We start from the raw sequence: 20,131 nt of genomic DNA, 5'->3' as shown, positions 1-20,131 counted from the left end.
CCATCTCAAGACACAGGTTACACACATTCTGAGATAGTTGCCCAAATCAGTTTTGGGTCAAATTCAGCTCGGACGCCCCTCCATTTGTGCAACATATCTAATAGAACGGTACATCACGTTAGAGCAGCTAGTTCATGAAAAAGGGCAAATGTAAGAAATGAACAAAAAGAAGTAGTCTCTGTAAAATATCAAAGAAAAGGAGGAGGGGTCAAGTCAACGGCTGCTTTGAAGAAGCGAAGAACAGAAGAGGGGAAAAGAAAAAAAAGGTCATGTCAAGTAGAAGTGACAAAAGATGAAAAAAAAGAAGACAAGAGCATGAAAAGTAAGAAAAGATACACATTGTAATCGTAGACAAAACAACCCGAAGAGCCTACAGCTTCACCTTTTGGCCCGTCAACTTGTACCACACCACCGCAACCAGGTCCTCCTTGAACCGCTCCCATATGCTGCGGTTCAGGTAGTAGCTCAGCTCGCGGTAGTTGTACATCTCGCCCCAGCAATCCCGGCCCCATTCACAACCAGCCATGTTGATCAGGAAATCGCGGTCCTTCTGGTCGTAATGAATTTGATCGCCAGAGACTGCGTCACCGCAGGCACCAGTAGGGAAGCTGTTGATCATACGCTGCGGGACAAAGGCAACATGCTTGCGCACCCACGGTTGTGTTGTGTACAGTTGCTCCAGAGCATCTTGCTCCTTGTGCTCCCAGGCCATGTGCTTCTGCTCGTAGAGCACAGGATCCCACCACACGTCAAGCAAGCGATCAGCCCATGGACCACGGCGAATGAAGAAGGATCCTAGATTGAAGCCCGAGCAGTCCTGCGCTAGAATCATGTTGATAGACTCGAGCTTTCCATCACCGTTCAAGCTGCGGTCCTCAACGTCAAGGTATTCATCGGTGAAGGGGTGGGTAATGTTGAGCGGGTTGTATTGGTTGATGTCGCGGTAAATGTACTTGTCGAGGTTATTGAATAGATGCTTCTGCAGAGAAACCTTGGGCTCCATGATGTAGGTGTTCAGATCGACCCACCAGAACCTATTACTGTTAGTAGCTGCTGTGTAAAAACAAAGATTTCAAGTCTTGGCCCAAATGTTACGATAGGGCCTAGGCGTAAATAATATTTGACTTACCACTCAGCGTTGGGGTACTTGCGCATCGCGTTACGAATGAAGTCGACCTTTTCCCAGCTTTCACGCCACTCATGAGCATACTTCTTGCGGGTCTTCATGTCTGCAATTTCAAGGTTGTATCCGAAGCGGCGAACATACTTCTTCTTGTTGCGAAGACTGTCTCTCTCAATGGCCCATTCACGGGCACCTTTCCATTCCATGACACCACCGCCAACATTGGAACCAATGACAATGACGAACTTGTCACCACCCCCAAGGTAGCTATTTTTACGGAAGTGATAATAGAGAGCTGTAATTTATTAGAATGGAATCCCAACTTTGGAAGAAAGCAGTACGCGAGCTACATTTCTTAATCTCGGGGACAGTGTAAACTTACGAGTACCGTTCCATAGCCACACCAGCATAACGATGGATAGAACGAATAACAATCTCGACTTGGTTCTCCGACTTAGACGGGACAGAAAGCCACCGCCGCCTGGAGACCAACGGCCGTTGCGTCCCGCCTTTTCACGTTCAGCATAAGAGATTTCGTGGTTAAATCTAGGCAGACTGCTAGACAGCTTCCGCATGTGGCGTGTAAAGAAGCCCTGGTTGAATGAAGCGGGCGAGGCACGCATAGTGGGAGAATCAGACCACACAGGTGAGTCCTTGTTGGGGCTAGAACGGCCGCTGGTGTTTATGTCGAGACCGGGGCTAGACCAGCCGCCTCCCGGTGCGGGTGAAGGACTCCGTGATAAAGACATACCAACGACTGGAGTTCCTTTATTAAGAATAGAAAACGGTGTTAGTTTAAGACGTTGTGGGAAGAAATAGCGAGAGATGGTGGCTATATTTTCAGCCGTGCTAAATCAGACGGGAAAATGTGCAAAAGAAATGAAATAATGGTATGCAGTATCAATGACCAAGGCCTTCCATCACTAGTAGCAGCTGGCTTTTGCTATGTTGCTCAGGTGACGTCTTCTCACAATCGAGGTGTTCTAGGTCGACTCGTGTGTTGGGGTTGCAAGGGGATTTCTGCGGGAACAGAAGTGAGAGTCGTGAAAGATGTAGGTTGTGGGGATACGAGACGAAGGATAGTAAGCATCAGGGAAGCCGTAGTCGGCAGTCTAAGTTAAAAACGAGGTGTCTGGCTTGTGATACGCTCGCCAGTGGTGAGAAACGATTGCTTGGGAAGTGGAGGGGGGCGTAACAGCGAAATCAGAAAGATGTGTTGAGCGAATGTGTGTAGCTTTCGCTTTTCCTGGATCTAATGCACAGGTTTGGCAGTGCTTGTGTAATTTTGCCGGCAGCGAAGATGACGGTGTATGGCTTGACACGGAGCCCAGGTGGCAGTAGGAGCAATTGGTGATTGGTGTTGTGTTTGCGACAAATTCAGCAACGGGGGACGAAAGCGGTAATGTGTTCACACGATCGCGGGATTTTTTGGCGGCTACAACGCAGAACAGTGTGTTTTTGTTGTCGATACCAGTGTGGAGAGAGAAAAATGGATGAAAATTGGCGAATTGGGGGAGAGGAGAGGAGAGGGAAAGGAAGCCGGTATCAAGGAAAGCCAGAATAGCAGATTGTGATGTGGACAGCTGGCGCGTGGGGACGAGGGAAGGAAGGCAGGGCGAAGCAAAGTTAAAATCCAAAAACAAGCACTAAAGCAACAGTCATCCAGCAGGAAACTCAAGCAGTAGAGCAGTGCACAGTGAGTGGCACTGGCCACTGGCCAAGCCAACTTGGAACTTGGACTAGGCCTCTCGCTCTCCAAGAAGATTTGGCAGGGGGGTGCAGGACGTGAAGGAAGTGAGAGGGGGCCTAGCTTGTTCGACCTTTGGCCGCTGGAATCCTCCCTCAGTCTTCCTTAGACTTGGCCAGATCCAGCAGGCATGGGATGGTGAACATGTCAAAAATTGACACAGCAAGGAGGGGAGGGCAACAGAATATTATGAACCATCGCAGGGAGGCAAGCACGGGGAAATCGTTGCATACAGATTCTTGCAACATAACATACCAGGAATGGGCGACAGTGCCGAGGCCACAATGTTGGCGCGATTGTCGACCTGCAGTGTGTGGAGTGGGCGCGAGTTTCGCCCAGACGGTGCCGCAGATTGTCCGACCGAGGACCGCCTTCGGGAGTGAGACTGTGCCGGGCGGTCGGCAAAGGACGAGGAGGAGGCGGAAGACAGAGGAGACGCCAGATTGACGACTGATGGGCCGGCTACTGGATGGCTCTTGCGGGCCACCTAGCGGACGGGCTTTTGCGGGGTTCTGTGTATAGAAGGGGATGTCGAGATCGGGCCCGAGCTGACCGGCGGGAAGCAGCACACTTCGCACACCAAAGGGGAGGCAGAAGAGTCGTGATAGGAGCGACGAGGCAATGCGGTACGATGGCAGTGGAATTGGACAGGAGTCGAGTCGATGCGTCGATTGGCCGTCGATGATTCGTGCGTCGGGATGCAAGAGAATCTGGGAAAATCGTGGCAAGAGGACAGCGGGCTCACATGAGAAATGGGAGTGGCGAACGCTCAAAGGGCTTTGAAGGTCTCCTTTGCCTGCTTGGTGGGAAGAGCTCAAGGCTAGTTATTTTACTTTTTGACGATTTGAAAAGAGCCACTAGGTGGGGCCGGAAGGACGCGCTCTGATTGGCCAATGATAGCTGGCGCAAGGAAAAGGGAGATTAGCACAAGTTTGGCTTGCTGGCTTTTTCGTGCGTGTGCTTGTAACGCTGGCTGGCTGCAATTCAGCCAAGACGAAGATGGAATGGGATCGAGGATGGCGTGTGCGGGCAAAACGAACGAGAATCGACGGATGTGGAAAACAAGCAGGCAGAAGGCGACGGTAAATGTCCCGCCACGTGTGGCTGTCCCTCTGATGAGAAGGCCGATATTCACATGTGTCTTCTTTGACGCTCAGCCTTGCAATTGATTGACCGACTTACCTAGAGACCAAGTAGCAATAGAGCAGATCGAATGGCTTGACGCAAGGGAGACAAATAAAGAACAAAAAACCCAAGAACAGCAAAGATGGAAAAGCTGGAGATGAATAATAGGGGGTAGGCTAAGTTATCAATAACTAATACATGGTGCAAGTGCTTGTAAACGCTAGTCAGAGGGAAAAGCAGGCATATAAGTAGTCGAGAGAGAGATGGATTCAGAGACGCTCCAGGTAGAACTCCGGGGCCGGCCTGTTATGTATGTCTATCCTCGTAACCAGTCAACTATGTGTTATCTGAGATGGGCATGGAGATGAGATAACGCTGCACAGGGTGCAAAGCCGGGCTTGCCTTGCCACACCGAAGGAGATGCACCCCGCAAGACGAGATTTTTATGCAATCCTGAGGAGCGGAGAACTGATATCGACTCTCAATTCCGAAAATACACATGGGCATTCGGCTAAGTAATAAGCACAGCAGGTGGACGGGCTCATTCGCTATGGGCAACAGCGACAATGCTGTGTTGGTGTTGTTGTTGTTGCTGCTTGGAGCGCCCCAATCGTTAGGGTTTAATGGTGCACAGATCTCAAGAGCTTGACGGATGACAAACAGCCAATCAGTGAACGGCGTTACCAGCATATGCCAAGTAACGAAATACATACATGCATTAAACACACCACACACACACAAAGAAAGGCCTGGCTGGACGGCGCATATTCCCGTGCCGATCTCTGACGACCACACAGGCTGCAGATTAGTTACCAGCACACCGCCTAAAATTTTAGGGGCCACTCTTCCATTGTGAGGTTCTACTATTTCGTCTGTAGTCCGTCCTAACAATACACATGGCTGGCGGCCTACTAGAATGCATGTCTATTATGTTGACTTTGACGCTATGCAGCCAAGCCATTCCAGAGGCGAATCTAGAATCGAGCCACCTCTTGTCACCGATTGCCGTCAAACACAGAGCCTCTCGTGGACCGACTCGACTTTATCTTATCAGGGTTATGGCCAGCGAAAAAGAAGCAGAAAAGAAGAGCCCAGGCCGCTAACCCCTGTTCCTTGTTCTCTGCCCCTTGCTGTCCCCTGTCAATAATCCCCATGCACCTTGTCCTCTTCTCGGTCCCCTTTTTTATGCCTCCGTTAATAAGTAAGCTTCTATGAACAACCATTCATGTCCAAGTGCTGAGCTGTCCTTTTGGAACAGATTAGGGTCCACATCAACCCTTGTCCTTACCAGGAGCTTGGCCTTTCTGTTCATCATCTAAACTTGTTGGCTTTCGGGACAAAGCGCCTTCGTATCCCGTTTTGTTAAAAAACCAGGGCGCTTTGGTCTGGGGCTGGTACCCCACTCCTCTTTTTTACTCTTTATTCCTGATTTCGATGTGAGTCGCTTTGGTTCTGCGGGTTTTGAACATCCACATGTGTCTCTGTGTCTGGTATTCTGATTAATTGTCAGTTATTCAGAGCTGTGAGTTATCGTTTACGTGCACATAGTACTTAGCTCGCCAGCCTTTTTTTTTTTTTTTTTTTTTTTTCATCATCTGTCTTCCCTCTGGTTTGCCTGTGCGCCATAGGCGTTAGCCTTGCTGATTTTGTGCTGGCCTGTTCTTCGTGCTTTTGGAATAGAAGTTTGGAAATGCCGTGACACTCATGCAGGCTGGCGTATACATTCTCAGACAATTATATAGTTACAACTATGGATATTCACGTAGTCAACATAACATACATCCAATCTATGCATTAGTACTTGGTCTCCAATTCGTATGATGTTGAGTACGGTTGCTCGCACTCGCATTTGTTGCTTTGTTTTGATGCATGACATCCAAATATAACAGGGTTGTTCGTGCCTCTTCTTTGCCTTCTTTTCCGTTCTTTTGTCTTCCCTGCTTAAAATAACACCAATCATATTTTCTCTTGTACCGCATCGTCTCAATCATCTGACAGGCGATCTCCAACTGAACTCAATGCTAATGTCTGTGGGCAAACCCTGCCTCAGTGGTTCCTGAAATTGAAGTTGTATAGACACTGTGAGCCCGGGAAGAAATATGAGCCAAGTGGGGTAGTGCTTGCCAGTCCAATATTTGCCGTCGCTCTCAAAAATGTAATAGGAAAGGATTCAATGACAAGAATTGCAGTGAATATGAGATGGGAAATAGACAAAACATACCACGACAGGACGATCCCAACGTGAAATGTGCAGTGGAATAGTTTGATCCTATTCTCTAATGAAGCAAGACAAAGGTGGCGGATTGATGACGAGTGATGGGCCTTGGTAAAGGGTGTTTGATGGGGAACCTTGCTAAACTCTACATCAAATTTGATGTGATGTGTAGCGCTTTGAAAGGCCATAGATCTTACAGAATATAAGCTGAGATCACACGCATACAAGATACTTACCAGATGTGAAGCAGTAATAATTCAGTTGTTTACAAGGCCGAATATCAATGCCATCAACAAAAAACACCGGGCCAAGTGTCCGTAGTTCAGTTGAGCCGTCTACTTCAGCAAGATAATCCTACTTGTACTCTCATGGCCGAATGTAACACAAGCAACAAAATAAGCGCTGCTCACGCTGGACCCATACTAGACAAAAGCAAGTTCCCACAACAGCCTGCAGGTCAGGCCCAGCCCAGCCAATAGGACCCTGTTTGACAGGCGGCCCCCATAAAAAGCCAACGGCCAATAGAATCGCCTACCTGTATATTACGGCGCCTCAGGCCACACACGTCGTCGGGAATTGCCAACCAACCGCCGTACAATGGCGATCTGGACAAGCCTTGCCGAGGGCTACGGCCAATGACCAGCGAGAACGCCCTGGATTCAGCGCTTGTGGGCACTGAAAGGATGAGTGCCGCTTCTCTACAAACACTAATCATACTCAGCTCCGGAAATGCAACATGTGTGTGAGAGGCTACAGCCGTGGTGGTTGCCCTGGGACCGAAGCCACGGCTGGAGACCGTTGGTGAAAGGGCAGGTATAATATAATGTCTGGCTATTCATTTTCTTCTATCTCTCCTTGCCTATTAATTGCCTGCGAGAGGTTGTCTTCTTCTCGCTTTTGTTCGGTCTCATTATCTTTTCTAATGACGCACCCAGTGTGTTGTCTTCTATTTGGGTCTTCACACTTCTATCGAACCGACCAGTAACCTTCAAACTTGTGACATTTCCTTTTAGAGATTGCCAAATCTATACAGTCCTTCTTTTGGTCGTAAATCTTTTTTCTTGCGTCGAAAATTTTTGCCGACGTTCTTTACCTTGTTCATCTCTGTATACCAAAATCTCGATTTCTCCATCGCAAACTCCCGATACACGCCAGTTAATATACAAGAATTCAGAATGAACTTCCCTTCTGATAACCGGCCGACTACAGATCGACGATACCCAGATAACCTTTCGCCACATCCGCCCCAGGCTGAAGATTCATGGGATGAATGGGAGGATGAAGATGTCTACACTCCAATTGACGACAACGTCCAACTGGTCCCTAGACTATCTGAACTACATCCTAGGAACACAGAATTTTCAAAGACACCTGGGAATCGTCTCTCGAGATCGTCTATCCATCGTCTTAGCCGGCTTAAGTCATGGAAGAGACAGCAGGCGCAAAATGAGAGAGCTGGAATAAGGTTGATCACTGATATGGCAGCACTTCGCAAGGCGCACGAAAAGGATGAAGGCTATCAGAACAGAGGGGATGGTCAGATTATGCGCTTCGTTGACGCTGCTGCTCTGCGATCTATTGCCAGTTCGTCTGCTCAGGCAAGGATGAATCCCATTTCGAATGATGACCGAACCCCCGAGTTCCCCCCTTCAGAGAAAAGGAATATTCCCATAGGCATAGAGATGCCACGCCCGATATTGCCTGAAGAGAATACTAGCCTCAAGGCTTCTACGAGTGCTTCTTCAAATGCCATATCTCCTAAAACTCCATCAATAATGCAAGGATTCTATGCGAATCACCCAAGTCAACAGCCAGCTACACTTTATCTATCGCCATCTCAACAAAAGTCAGTCTGGTCCCCTGATACTCCGGATACTATGACCACCTTTGATAAGACACCAGTGTCTACCACTTCAGGATACTCCCCTGCCCAAAGAATCAAAAATAGATCTCAGGTTGCTTTATATCCCACACCAACTGTCACCAATGGCCAGATACAGTTTCACATGCCCTTCGGCAGCCCTGCAGATAGGGAATCTTGCTATCCAATATCTATCTTTAACCGCTATGGCCCCGACTCCCCTCGTACTTTGGCCGAAGGAAACGCCGAACCGATGCCGAAGCTCCTAGTGGCACCTATAACAACGGGTGTGGAAACCCACATACAACCTCTTCCAACAGGCTCTACAACCAAGGAAACGCTAAATACGGCCATCGGTGACTCCAAAAGTACTCAAGATCTCTTCCATAATACCCAAGATGCCAGCTACTGGTTGGATGGTCTTGCCGAGAGTCCACTCCCGAAACAACAAACTGTCCCGACCGCCTTCCCAGCTACATCTAGGACATCTCATATTCAGGATATGCCGCTCATCCCCATAATTCACAACCAGCTTTTCTCCCGTACTGTTTCTCACCGAGCTGTTCCAGAAACTACTGCTATATTAACTCAAAAGACTACCGGAAGTACACCATTAAACTGGTGGGAAGATAAAGGCATTTCTGAAAAGCGTGGCCAGAACCAGCGTCTGCTGCAACTAGAAGAGGAGAAAAGATTTCAATATCCACGCCAGGCGCCCCGAGCTCCAACGGCTGATGAAGACGTGGTTATACACCCTGGATCTGCTCACTCTTCTTTGGCTTCAAGTACTAAGCCACCACGGCCGAGCCCCTCATCTGGGATGATGCCTCTAGGCTCGGCTACCATGGCATCGAGTGACCGGCCAATTATAAACGCTGTCAATACGACAACTGTCACGAACATAAACAACTTCAACACAACCTTTACCTTTCAACAAGAGACTACAATTAATGAAAAATCACCTCTGAAGCACTCGCCACCCGCTGTGCAACGACAAGTACGATACCAAGCTGTGCTCCCACCAGACCACCCTATAGCACCGCCTCGTCCTCCATTGCTAGATACAGTTTCACCAGGCTATGCAGGTTTCGTTTCTCCTCGTAGTGGTGTCGCTATGACTGAGATTCCGCTCACACCTGCAGCAGCAGGCAACAACCCTAATCGATTTAGCCGCGGGGAGACCACCCGACATGGTCCCGACGCAGCTGCTATCCATATATACAAGAAGAAGAGATTAGAGGCCGAAAAACGTCGTCAACGCTATGAAAAGGAAGACCGAGTGTCGCGCAAACTGGGTAATTTATGGAGAGGTAGAGGATGTATTCCAGCTAAAGGGTGCTTCGGCAGGGGCGGGAGAGAGGGGCGCCGCCGCCGTCGCATGTGGATGCTGTTGGCTTTGGTGTTGATACTTCTTATCACGGGCTCTATTATTGCTAGCGTGCTTCTAGGAAGAGAAAGGACCTCGTTTGTCGAGCCTTCCAAGCCCGTTGAGTCTTCCAAACCTGTTGAGTCTTCTAATCCAAGCGAGTCTACCGAGTCACCTGAGCTTAGCTCGACCTGGGTCAATGTCACCAACTTTCCACCGATGCCTACCGGTGTCTTGACCATTGTTGGGCCTAATAACGACGTTTCCTATGACGGCTGTACAGAGCCTTCAACTCTCTGGAGTTGCAGTCTTCCAAAGGAGCTGCAAAATCAGGTATCGCCATTTCAGGGCAGCCAACCTACTGTCACTTTAAACATTCAGCATGATAACGGCACAGACGAGTTGTGGAGAACTGCCTGGGAGAATGCAACGGAATCTTCCATGGTTAGATCCGCCTTTTCACCGGCACCTGAGCCGCCTTCCATCGACGAGATGGCCTTTCTTGGTAACTACACTGACGGCATTAAGTCCGAAGAAAAGGCTGGCGAGCCAACTCCATTCTATATGAGCATGTTGGACATGAACGATAACGCTACCGTTTCTGGTAGCAGCGAAAACCCTGGCACGATTGTCAACCCAACCCGCAACATTTCTCTACCACTGCCGGAGTCAAAGAGCGATGGAAGTGCCGCTAATGCCCGCCTATTTCCGCGTCTATGGCAACAGCCGGTGCGCCTCTTTGACCGCGGATTACAGACCGAACACTACGGATTTTACGCCTACTTCCGCCGCACAATATATGTCCAATCACTGGTCGCAGCTAACAGTTCTACCGGCGGCAGCGAAGACGGCAATTTGGCCGATGAGAATGGCGGAGCACCCATTGCAGATGCTGACTACTTGATTACCTGGGCACAGACTCGTGTCAAAGTTGCCCTGTGGACAAACCTAGGAGCCTCTTCGTCACTTTTAGCGCCTGCAGGGGACACGGTGCGCAGACCAGGCTCACTGCCGTATCCAGCGACGATCCGGCTGGACACTCACGGTGGCAACCCCCAGAACAAGCTTGTATGGGCGTGGGCCGTTAGTAGCGCTACGATTGATACAAGCAAGACATACTTTGTTGCAAACGACATCGCCAAGGACAGCCCAGTCGTGAATCCACGTGGAGGCGGAAATGCATCGATGGGCGGGTTCGATGGCGGCGTGGGCGGATGCCGGTGTCAATGGCAGAACTTTGTGTGACGAGCCTAGGCAAAAGGACTTTGTTCTCTTCTAAGAGATTCCATAGTTAGTCACTTTAGGAAGCGACTGAATTTGTTTGTCCCTTTATTGGATTTACTGCCATGGGTAATGTGTAGCCGGAATGGAAGATGTAGCGCATGCATGCGGGTAGTGTATTCTAATGTAGAATTTTGTAACTTTGGTTGTCCTCACAGTTGTGCCATAACGTTCCTAGAGTTTTGCCTGCTTAGATGTCCATTCGACTTTGTTCACACATGTCCCCACACCTTGAAGGCCTACCTCTACGACGTCTCCATTCTTTAGCCATGGTTGTGGTTTACGGCCCAAGGCGACGCCTGAGGGTGTTCCCGTGTAGATGATATCACCGGCTAGCAGCGTGACACCACGGCTCAAAAACGAAACCAGGTCTCTGACACTGAACACCATATCAGCCGTATTTCCGTCCTGCAGGACAGCGCCGTTTACTTTGGTCCAGATATGTAGACCCTGCGGGTCAGCAAGCACACTCGGCGCGACCAGGCCTGGGCCAAATGGCGCCCAGCCGTCAAAGCCCTTGCCGTGGCACCACTGCCCGCCGTCGTGCTGCAGCTGCCACTCGCGGTGCGATACGTCGTTGCCCACGGCATAGCCTAAAACATGATTCAGCGCTGCGGCAGGTGAGATATCACTCCCACTCTTGCTAATTACCACGACAAGCTCGCATTCGTAGTCAAGACCACCGGCGGCAGTCTGCGCTACAGGAGGTACGGGAATAGAGTCTCTTGGGCCGGTAAGCGCAGTTTGTGGTTTATGCTGGGATGGCTGCTAGCTTGGTCAGGTCGCAGAGCAGGGATCATGGCTTGGCGGTGTGGGCTGGACGTACAAAGAGCACCGGGTACTCGGGCAGCTTCATGCTCGCCTCTTGTGCGTGTTTAGAATAGTTAAGGCCTATACAGCGTACAGTGCGCACCTGCTCAGATGCTAATGGTACAAGGAGCAGGTGGATGTCTGCTATTTCGTCGGTCACGTCATGCCGGCTGAAGATGTCGCCGGTGATTATGTGGGCTTGACTGGCTTTGGCGATATCGTCTGAACCAGGCCGGAGAATGGCGTTGCCAAAGTATGTCTTGCCGTTCTTGGCAATGAAGCGGACTAGACGCCGTGAATTGAGCGGGAGGGGGAAGGTTAGATGAGGCAGTCACTAGTTGATATTAGGAAAGGTTTGGGGAGGATGTCCAGAAGGACCTGCATACATACAGTAAATGAGGGTATTTCTGCGGTGGTGGGCAGCAGGAAGCGGAATAATGAGAGAAAGAGCAAAGATAACAACGACCAAACAGAGAATAGGTGAATGAGTCAATGGATGAATAAAAAATTGGGAGAGAGTACCAGAGAGCCTGGACTTTATACAAACCGAAAAGAGCTGTGAACTAGCTACATAACTAACTATAACGTTGATCGGGAAAATATTGGTCCGTTGAGCATGATGCAATTGCCTTTTCCCTGACACACTGGCAGAAAGAGAAACGGGGTAGTTACTCTTGGTGGCCATCATTCCGAACAGTATCAATGTGAAATTGCAGCTACTATGTGAAGCTGTTTGCAGTAACTACTCAGTGTATGAGGTTCTTCAAACAAATACAAACATACATAGCTCGTCGAATGACGCCATATTTGAGTCCACGATATTTACAGTGGGTATCAAAAAGTCTCTATCCATCCTAAAACTACACCAAGACTACATCACAGCACTGTAAACTTGATTGGTGTATTTCTCGGCCAAATGAATGTTAATGTGGTCAAATAATATATCAAATGAAAGCTGTGGTTGTGCTGTTTAATAATCTGCACATAACATATGGTGTTCGATGTATTCACATAGCCTTTCTTCCATCAATATCTTGCACCTAGCAATTATGCCCTGGGGGATAGCCTTCCGCGTTTCCTCGGCGCACCTTCGAAGTTTGACCTTTTCGACCTCATTATCCACATGGCCCTTAAGGTGAGAAGGCACTGATTACAATGTGCCCTTTAAAACACTTCAAACGGCCTTGTGGTAGTTTTTATCTTGGAAGCTTGACGGTCAACCTATCACCTTGGTTCTGGACTTGTTCACCAACACCTACACAACCTTCAACCACGACGACTTTTGAGCAAAAAGTCTTGCAGGTCATCTTCTTCAGTGTCTCTTATATCATATTTCTAGAAAATATCAACAATTACGGTATCTTGTTTCATGTCTCGGCGTCAAGAATGAGATGGTCGACGTAGCATAGAATCGAGGCGATGGGCTAGCCGCCAAACCTCCTAGATAAAAGCTTCCACGAGACTGTTTGAAGTGTTTTAAAGGGCAAATTGTAATCAGTGCCTTCTCACCTCAAGGACCATGTGGATAATGAGGTCGAAAAGGTCAAACTTCGAAGGTGCGCCGAGGAAACGCGGAAGGCTATCCCCCAGGGCATAATTGCTAGGTGCAAGATATTGATGGAAGAAAGGCTATGTGAATACATCGAACACCATATGTTATGTGCAGATTATTAAACAGCACAACCACAGCTTTCATTTGATATATTATTTGACCACATTAACATTCATTTGGCCGAGAAATACACCAATCAAGTTTACAGTGCTGTGATGTAGTCTTGGTGTAGTTTTAGGATGGATAGAGACTTTTTGATACCCACTGTAGGTGTTATTTCTCGCCCCACTTTTCTCGGCAGAATTCACAACGACCACCAAGTTTATTATCTCGAACACTAAATCACACTTTGCGAGAGTCTGCACAGCACAAGAGCACCAACCCAAATACACCAATAGCTATGAGACTGTCTGGTCTCCAGCGAGACGTACTCAGTCTCTACCGCCAATGTCTTCGGGCGGCCCGTCTAAAGCAGGTATGTTGCCGCTGACCTTGCCATTTGTTTTTGGGCAGACGTCGTTCGTCATGGGAGTTGGCGGCATATCCAAACTACCTTCTCGAACGAAGTTGTTTGTGTTGATCCATAATAGCCCGCCATATCTTGTGTTCAAGTTCTCACTCACATGCCTTGTAGGACTCTCGCGCCCACTTTGAGAAGTATGCCCGGGCAGAGTTCGATAAGTACCGCAAGTTGGAAAAGCGTGACTTTGCAACCATCGAATATTTTCTCAGAAAGGGAACCAGACAGCTCGAGATGTACTCCGAGTCTACCATCAAGGATGTCCGGTAGAGAGAGCTCCAAATATGATTCTCGGCATAGGCGGAGGTGCCAACGGCTAATATAAACACCGGTTGCCCGATACCTGCCCGTTCGAGATGCACCTGCCCATTATATCTTGCTCCTGGTGTCGGCAATTTCAGGCAGAGGCGGGTCTTGCTGCACCTTCCTCTACTGGCAGAGTTGGTTGACGCACAAAATTCAGATTGATTTGCTTCTGCTTTCTTAAAATATTGCAATTTGAAAAATATTTCATCTCGGTTCATCTCGATTTTACTTGGTTTCCAACCCATTTGCATTTTACATACGGCCCATCTTCTCCTCAAAAACACGATGGATATTACCAGCAAAAACCCCATTGAGGCGGCAACTTCCCGCGAAAATCTTACCAGGCCGAGCCCCAACACTGACACTTTGGGACTGAGTGGCCTGGCAATACGGCCCAAGCGTGGGTTTTCTGAATACATTAACGACACCGACGAGGGGAACTTCGGAGCTATTTTGAGCACTGCTTTGATTGCTTCTAGTACTCATGGCAACACGAAATCATGTCATTCAGTTTCCTCATTGAAGACAAAGCTGTTTTCTTTACCTGTTCCTGAGAACTATGCCGTAGCTTCAACTGCATCTTCAGCATTTAAATTTTCAGCAGAATCATCATTCGTGTTTTCAACTCGCAAGCCCTTCAAATACACACTTGATGATAGTCTTTCATCATTGACATCCGGAAGCTCCTCAACCCAAAATCCGAAAAGCTCGTCCGACAGTACGAAATCCGACGCGAACACTCACTTAGAGGTCTCTTCAACATCAACTTTTGTTGAACTTGATGCTTCGCCGTCACTAGACGCTACTGGCCGATCTGCAAAACGAAGATTCTCCCAATATCTGCGAGAGAACACCAGCAGTGGAATCCAATCTACCACATTCTCTCCGTCGAACAAAGAGACTTGCGAGCACAAGGTAGTAGGCCATGTTGAAGCTAGCCCACTTGGCCAGCTTTTAGAAAAGAGCTCCAATATCTGGACTCAGGCGGGTATGTTGATGAGTACAAGCCCTACCGCAAATAATATTGTGTCTGCCCTGGATGGGATTCGTGTTTTGACGGACATTGTTGCAAACGATAATGTCTATAATTCCTTTCTTAAAGCAACACAGATCGACTTTAGAGAGGTCCTGAAACTCATTGGCTTAGTTTCTCGGATGATCAAATAATTTTGTATTAACAAAGAAGGTGATGTCTGCAGTGCACATGCTGACGATCCACCACATGTACAAAATATTCATACTCTTCTAATGTGAAGGTTTTCCCCATGCGTACATACCGAGTTGGTAACCATCGCCTTTTGCTCCTTGATGGCTTCGGGTCTCACAACACGAATAAGTTCGTAGACAAGTGTGAAGAAAATCGTCAGGTTTATTATTTTGATATCTCTTGCTATATAAAAGAACAAGTAGGGTGTAGCACGATTAGTTCATATATATTGAGTGAGCATCACGAATAGAAGAGTTGGTGAAGAGAAATATATTATCATGAAACTACACGGCATAACATCGTTACAAGTACAAAGAGACGAAAGATCATTGACACAACAGCCTCCGCTTCAACCTGAACTAACAGGAGGAATTATGCCTACTTCATCTCCAGCCTTTATCACCACCGTCTTGTCTGTCAGGTCGACATACTCAGTATTGACGGCCACCATGGAAGATGACAGCACAACATCCCCGATACCTGGGTACTTCTTTTCCAGGGTCACAAAGAGCTCCGTCACTGCCAGCGGCGCTGGAAGCTCTTCGGACTCACGTCCAGCAAAGCTGCTTGCGTTGGCAAAGTACAGTATCGTGAAGGTGCTGTTGTTGTCGGCCATGGCGAGACCTGGTTCTCGAGGGCGAAAAGAAGGAGTTTCAACGATGGTGTTGCTGCTGGTTGCGGACACCTGAGAGGAAATTCATGTTAGCACATGAATCATAACCTGGATTTTTACGTGCGGACAGGCGCAACAAAAATGAGGATGAGGTAGTTGATTTCAGAGATCTTGGTGATAAAATAGTAAACATCACTGTGTATCAGACAATGTGCATTTGGTCTTCATCATATCAACAAATAAAGGGCGCATGAGTGTAGGGAGATGTTCTGTGTGTAAACCTACCGACTGGTGCTGTTCGCGTTGAGAGAGAAAGAAGAGAAAGAAAGTGAGCGGAGTTAGACAACTGGATGGGCGTGCTGCTTTTATAGCAGGATTTTTTTCCAAGATTGCGACTACCTCGCAAGCAAAGAGCAACTTTTTTTTTTCTCTCTGGGCCCACGTAATTGCGGGGCCCCTTGACTTATCTTCACCCTCCAATGACAATTGCTGACCGGATAAATGTTTGAATTGCGCTTTGGCTGTCCAGAGATCCAAGAAGCGACTTGTAAATGGCAATACAAAATCACGGGGGCTCATTTGTTATATTTTTGAAGTTTCTGTGTCAAAAAGATCGTTGATACTTATGACGTAGACCTAACACCTTCACCACTTACACTTGAGGCATCCATCTCATATGCAGGTGCTTCATTGGCTTCACATGTTCAGTTAATTGGTAAAGGCTTGTCTCGATATGGCCGTTACAGCCAAGAAGACTAGAGCCCAAGGCCTGCCGCACACGTACGTCCACTCACTTCTGGTTTGTCATAGGTCATAATGTGCCTCCTGTTGTTTTTCTTTCGTCGCAAAGATCATAAAGACGTGATACGGGATGAGTTGGAAAGATTAAACAATTTCTATCCTTTTTGATTGCTTTTATTTTTCTTTCCTCCGTCTTTCGCTGTGCTCCATCTTTCCTGATCCCAAGATATCCATCCCAGTGTGTCGAAGTTCTCGGTCGTCACTGAAGCTTCACACCGTGGTAGCACTTTCGTACAAAATTGAAAAAAACACATCGAAAAGACTTGACGCTAAACGCTGCGTCAGACCGCTTATCTCAACCGTCTAGCCTCACGCTCAGACTCGAGCAGGCACAGGATGTCATCCTCACGGACTAAACCAAAAAGGAAAATAAATGTTAGCGATACTGGTCATACATGGAGAGACGCCTATACTGGTCGTTTCTGCAGTCGAACTGATTCGAGGCTATTCGAAGAGGATAAAGTCGTACCGGGTCCCTTAACGTTACGGATGATGGAACGGGTCTGGTCGTCCATGAACTCAACGCGAACCTGGGTAACACCACCACGGGAGCCTGAATAAGAAAAGTCCAGTTAGCACAACTGGTCTCTGAAATTTAACCGACAGCACTTCTCCGTCGTCTCGTTCGGGTTCTCCTCGCAAAAAAAAGTCGCCCACGAATTTCCTCCTCTTATAATCTTATTCGCTCCGCAGAAACATATCGTCCAAACTGCGGCTGTTGTTTGGCTTGTGGCTTATTTTCATAACAAATCGATAACAGGCGCTTGCGCTTTCGGAGGAGGTTGCGATCGAGACGACGGCGAGATGCATTTTTTTAACGACGAATAGAAGAGCAGCATACCAGTGCGGCCGAGAACGCGGGTGACCTTGACGAGCTTGACGGGAACCTTGGAGGACTCCATGATGATCGATATGTGTGATAGATCGAGGATGGGGAGAAATATGGTTTGTAGAGGGCGAGAAGGAGACGGCGTTTTTTTGACAGGCTGGAATACAGTCAAAATCGAGTGGAGGGGCCGCTTCAACTGCCAATCCTTCCATCCACAGGTTGGCAAGCAAAATATTTTTTTAGTGAAGAGTTGGGGGTTTTAGTGTGCTCAAAGCCCTCAACGCCACACTTTGTGGCGCTGAATAAAACGTGATTTCTCGTGTGTGCTTAGTCATACAAAACCTGCGTTCAATACAACCACCATTAGGAAAAGTTTCTTTGCCTCATGATGTTAGAAGACAGATGCACAAATATATTGATGTGCAATCAATATCTTGATACTGACACAGAAATAAGCATCTCCCTCTTAATGCGAAATATTTTGATATTTACGTCACCCGTATTGAGCCCAATTCATGGTAGAAGTTCGAAACGAAAGGTGCCTGCCTGAAGAAGTTCATCTCGCCAAAAACCAATATATAAACTATCATTGTCATCACCCATGCAGCTGGGTGCGCGTAGCCAAAACCCCAAGATTTCGCTCATTAAGAATCCAACTTGGCGATACGGGCTTCGAGGTCCTTCACCCATTCCCCCATAACCTCGGCATTACCCTGCATGGTTGTAGTTCCCTCCTTGATAGCGCCCTCGATCTTCTCTAAACCATCTCGCCATTGCTTTAATTCAGAAGCCATGACAGTCTGCTGCTTTTCAATGCGACTAAGAATATCAGCCGCCGAAGCTGCATCGGAATGTATAGTACGTAAGGAGCGGAGCCGGTCAAGCATCGGGGGCAGCAGCGGGGCAAGGTTCTCGATGGTAGGAAGAGTTCCGTAAAGGGCATTAATCTTGGACTCCTGGTCTGAACAGCCGTCTTTGTCTTTGCCGCCATCAAGAGCCTCCTGGGCCTCTTTGGCTTCTTTGCGAGACTTGGCTAACTGGTCAGCTTCCTGGGTCAAAGTTCGTACTCTCCGACTGATGCTGTCTAGGGTGGCTGTCGACGCCTGTGAAAGAGTAGAAACCTGCTTTTGGAGCATGTCAAGAGTAGGCAAGACAGCTCGCGGCATGCCATTTGAATCCAGCCCAAGCCCAAGAGCAGAATTAGCACCAAGACTTTTTTCGAGGGCGAGAAGTCTTGCGTCAAACTCGGCCACTTTAGCCAAGGCGTGTGTTTGCTCATAAGCCGGAGCGTATGTGATGGTGTAGGTGGCATCTTTACTAGCAACATCTCCCGCCTCAGTCTCTTCCAGTTGTTCCTCGCGAGCAGAAGCAAGATGTTTGGGGATGTGTGGTGTAATTTCCGCGCTGTATGGTCGTGACATATCTTCTAGAATCTTGCCAAGGGACTCGAGTGCATTCTGGCCACCCCCTTGTGGTTGGTCGGCGTTCTCTTGTACCTGGAGTTGTCTCTTTCCATACTGCTCTTTGGCTTCCTCAACCTCGCGTGTCAATCTTGCGATCTTGCGTTCAATGCTCTCATCATCGTCGTCATCAGAGAAATCGCCAAATTCTTCTGTGTTGTCACTAAGAATGCGATGGCGGCGACTTGATGTCTTGTAGGACTTGCGCTTCGTATCTACCCGATCGGAAAAGTCGACTGTAGTTGCATCGACGTTAGCAGGGTTGAAGCGCGACCGTGCCTCGTTTATGCGCAATCTAGAGCGCGAGACTCCGCCTTCATTGTCGTCGAACTCATCGTCAAAGTCGAGCTCAGATTGTGTTCGTAGAGTTGACCCCTGGAAGTTGGTTAGGGCGATGTTATGCGATACGGTCGTTTATGGGAGATAATGCGTACGGGTACAGTAGAGTTATCATCGGTCAAGCCGGGTGTTTCGTAAATGTCTGGCGCAGAGTCCTAGGATACAGAATGTTAGAAGGGGGTTCATAGACCTTGGAGCTATGGCATGATGACGGGCCAAGTAGGGAGCTCACCAGGTCTGGTAAAGCAGCGTATTTGCGGTTGCTGAGGGCCATTGTGAATTGTACCGTAGACTATCAAGGCGTCAAGTAGAAATCTCCCGGTTGAGATGAGGAAACTGCTTGGAGTTTGAGGTTCTGAGGTTGGAGGAGAAGCTGTGGCTAGGTGACACTTGTTGATGTTGCTAAGGCAGACCCCGTCATAGAAGCTTGAAGGTGGAGGGGTTGGACCAAGTGGGAAGTGTTCGGTTAGTTGCACAAAGTTGGGCGTGTACGCAAATCTACTTTCGAGCTGCTCTCAATACACTGATGCACTACAAGCCTGTATTAATCATTGGCTCAGTCACGATTTAATCCACTGCTAATTGATACTTCACATTTTATGAGACAAAAAGCCGGCCACCATGTAGTTGTTGTATTTCATAAAACTTCAGTCAGGCTGAGATATCGAGTTCATCACTAGCGCGTCGCAACAAAGCAGAACCGAGCCATAACCCTAAACAAAGTAAAAGTGGAGTGCAGCCATTCAACCTTGATGTTCCAAAGGCTAGTTATAACTAGCTTCTCTTTCAACTTTCCTCAAAGCAACATCTTCCTTCGCTGCCAGTTCCGTTCGCACGTTCACTGCTTCTGGCGGGTTTCACGATAGTTTGACACTGGACTACCGAATTTAGGAGCGCATATGGCGAATAGGACAACGCGTCTGTCTTGCCCACCCTAATTTACCTATACGTCAAGCTGTGAAGAAAGAAGCCACCC

At 48.1% G+C, this 20,131-nt stretch overlaps 8 protein-coding genes across 8 annotated transcripts; 3 read left to right on the top strand and 5 right to left on the bottom strand.

Annotated features, from left to right (window-relative positions):
• Positions 1–370: 370 nt before the first annotated feature.
• On the bottom strand, positions 371–1,872 carry BROUX77_007845 (uncharacterized protein; the record flags this gene model as incomplete). Its single annotated transcript, XM_073752983.1, has 3 exons — positions 371–1,034; positions 1,130–1,418; positions 1,506–1,872. The coding sequence occupies 3 exons, from the start codon at positions 1,870–1,872 to the stop codon at positions 371–373; spliced, it is 1,320 nt and encodes a 439-aa protein (XP_073602138.1).
• A 5,513-nt stretch (positions 1,873–7,385) lies between these two features.
• Positions 7,386–10,682, top strand: BROUX77_007844 (uncharacterized protein; the record flags this gene model as incomplete). The annotated part of the gene is made up of 1 exon (XM_073752982.1): positions 7,386–10,682. The coding sequence occupies one exon, from the start codon at positions 7,386–7,388 to the stop codon at positions 10,680–10,682; it is 3,297 nt and encodes a 1,098-aa protein (XP_073602137.1).
• Positions 10,683–10,892: 210 nt separating this feature from the next.
• On the bottom strand, positions 10,893–12,653 carry BROUX77_007843 (uncharacterized protein; the record flags this gene model as incomplete). Its single annotated transcript, XM_073752981.1, has 3 exons — positions 10,893–11,486; positions 11,545–11,813; positions 12,617–12,653. 3 exons carry the CDS (start codon positions 12,651–12,653, stop codon positions 10,893–10,895), a joined length of 900 nt encoding a protein of 299 aa, XP_073602136.1.
• Positions 12,654–13,480: 827 nt separating this feature from the next.
• On the top strand, positions 13,481–13,870 carry BROUX77_007842 (uncharacterized protein; the record flags this gene model as incomplete). The annotated part of the gene is made up of 2 exons (XM_073752980.1): positions 13,481–13,555; positions 13,715–13,870. 2 exons carry the CDS (start codon positions 13,481–13,483, stop codon positions 13,868–13,870), a joined length of 231 nt encoding a protein of 76 aa, XP_073602135.1.
• A 321-nt stretch (positions 13,871–14,191) lies between these two features.
• On the top strand, positions 14,192–15,073 carry BROUX77_007841 (uncharacterized protein; the record flags this gene model as incomplete). Its single annotated transcript, XM_073752979.1, has 1 exon — positions 14,192–15,073. The coding sequence occupies one exon, from the start codon at positions 14,192–14,194 to the stop codon at positions 15,071–15,073; it is 882 nt and encodes a 293-aa protein (XP_073602134.1).
• A 389-nt stretch (positions 15,074–15,462) lies between these two features.
• On the bottom strand, positions 15,463–15,729 carry BROUX77_007840 (uncharacterized protein; the record flags this gene model as incomplete). The annotated part of the gene is made up of 1 exon (XM_073752978.1): positions 15,463–15,729. The coding sequence occupies one exon, from the start codon at positions 15,727–15,729 to the stop codon at positions 15,463–15,465; it is 267 nt and encodes an 88-aa protein (XP_073602133.1).
• Positions 15,730–16,817: 1,088 nt separating this feature from the next.
• On the bottom strand, positions 16,818–17,429 carry BROUX77_007839 (uncharacterized protein; the record flags this gene model as incomplete). The annotated part of the gene is made up of 3 exons (XM_073752977.1): positions 16,818–16,879; positions 16,997–17,080; positions 17,369–17,429. The coding sequence occupies 3 exons, from the start codon at positions 17,427–17,429 to the stop codon at positions 16,818–16,820; spliced, it is 207 nt and encodes a 68-aa protein (XP_073602132.1).
• A 571-nt stretch (positions 17,430–18,000) lies between these two features.
• BROUX77_007838 (uncharacterized protein) lies at positions 18,001–19,429 on the bottom strand (the record flags this gene model as incomplete). Its single annotated transcript, XM_073752976.1, has 3 exons — positions 18,001–19,191; positions 19,251–19,310; positions 19,388–19,429. The coding sequence occupies 3 exons, from the start codon at positions 19,427–19,429 to the stop codon at positions 18,001–18,003; spliced, it is 1,293 nt and encodes a 430-aa protein (XP_073602131.1).
• Positions 19,430–20,131: the final 702 nt, after the last annotated feature.

The sequence above is a fragment of the Berkeleyomyces rouxiae genome (genome assembly GCF_048999995.1).
Source record: "Berkeleyomyces rouxiae strain 22BRR77 chromosome Unknown BrBRR77_ptg000012l, whole genome shotgun sequence".
Lineage (NCBI taxonomy): Eukaryota > Fungi > Ascomycota > Sordariomycetes > Microascales > Ceratocystidaceae > Berkeleyomyces > Berkeleyomyces rouxiae.
The sequence above is the reverse complement of the archived record's forward strand: the minus strand, read 5'-3'. Positions and strand labels throughout refer to the sequence as shown.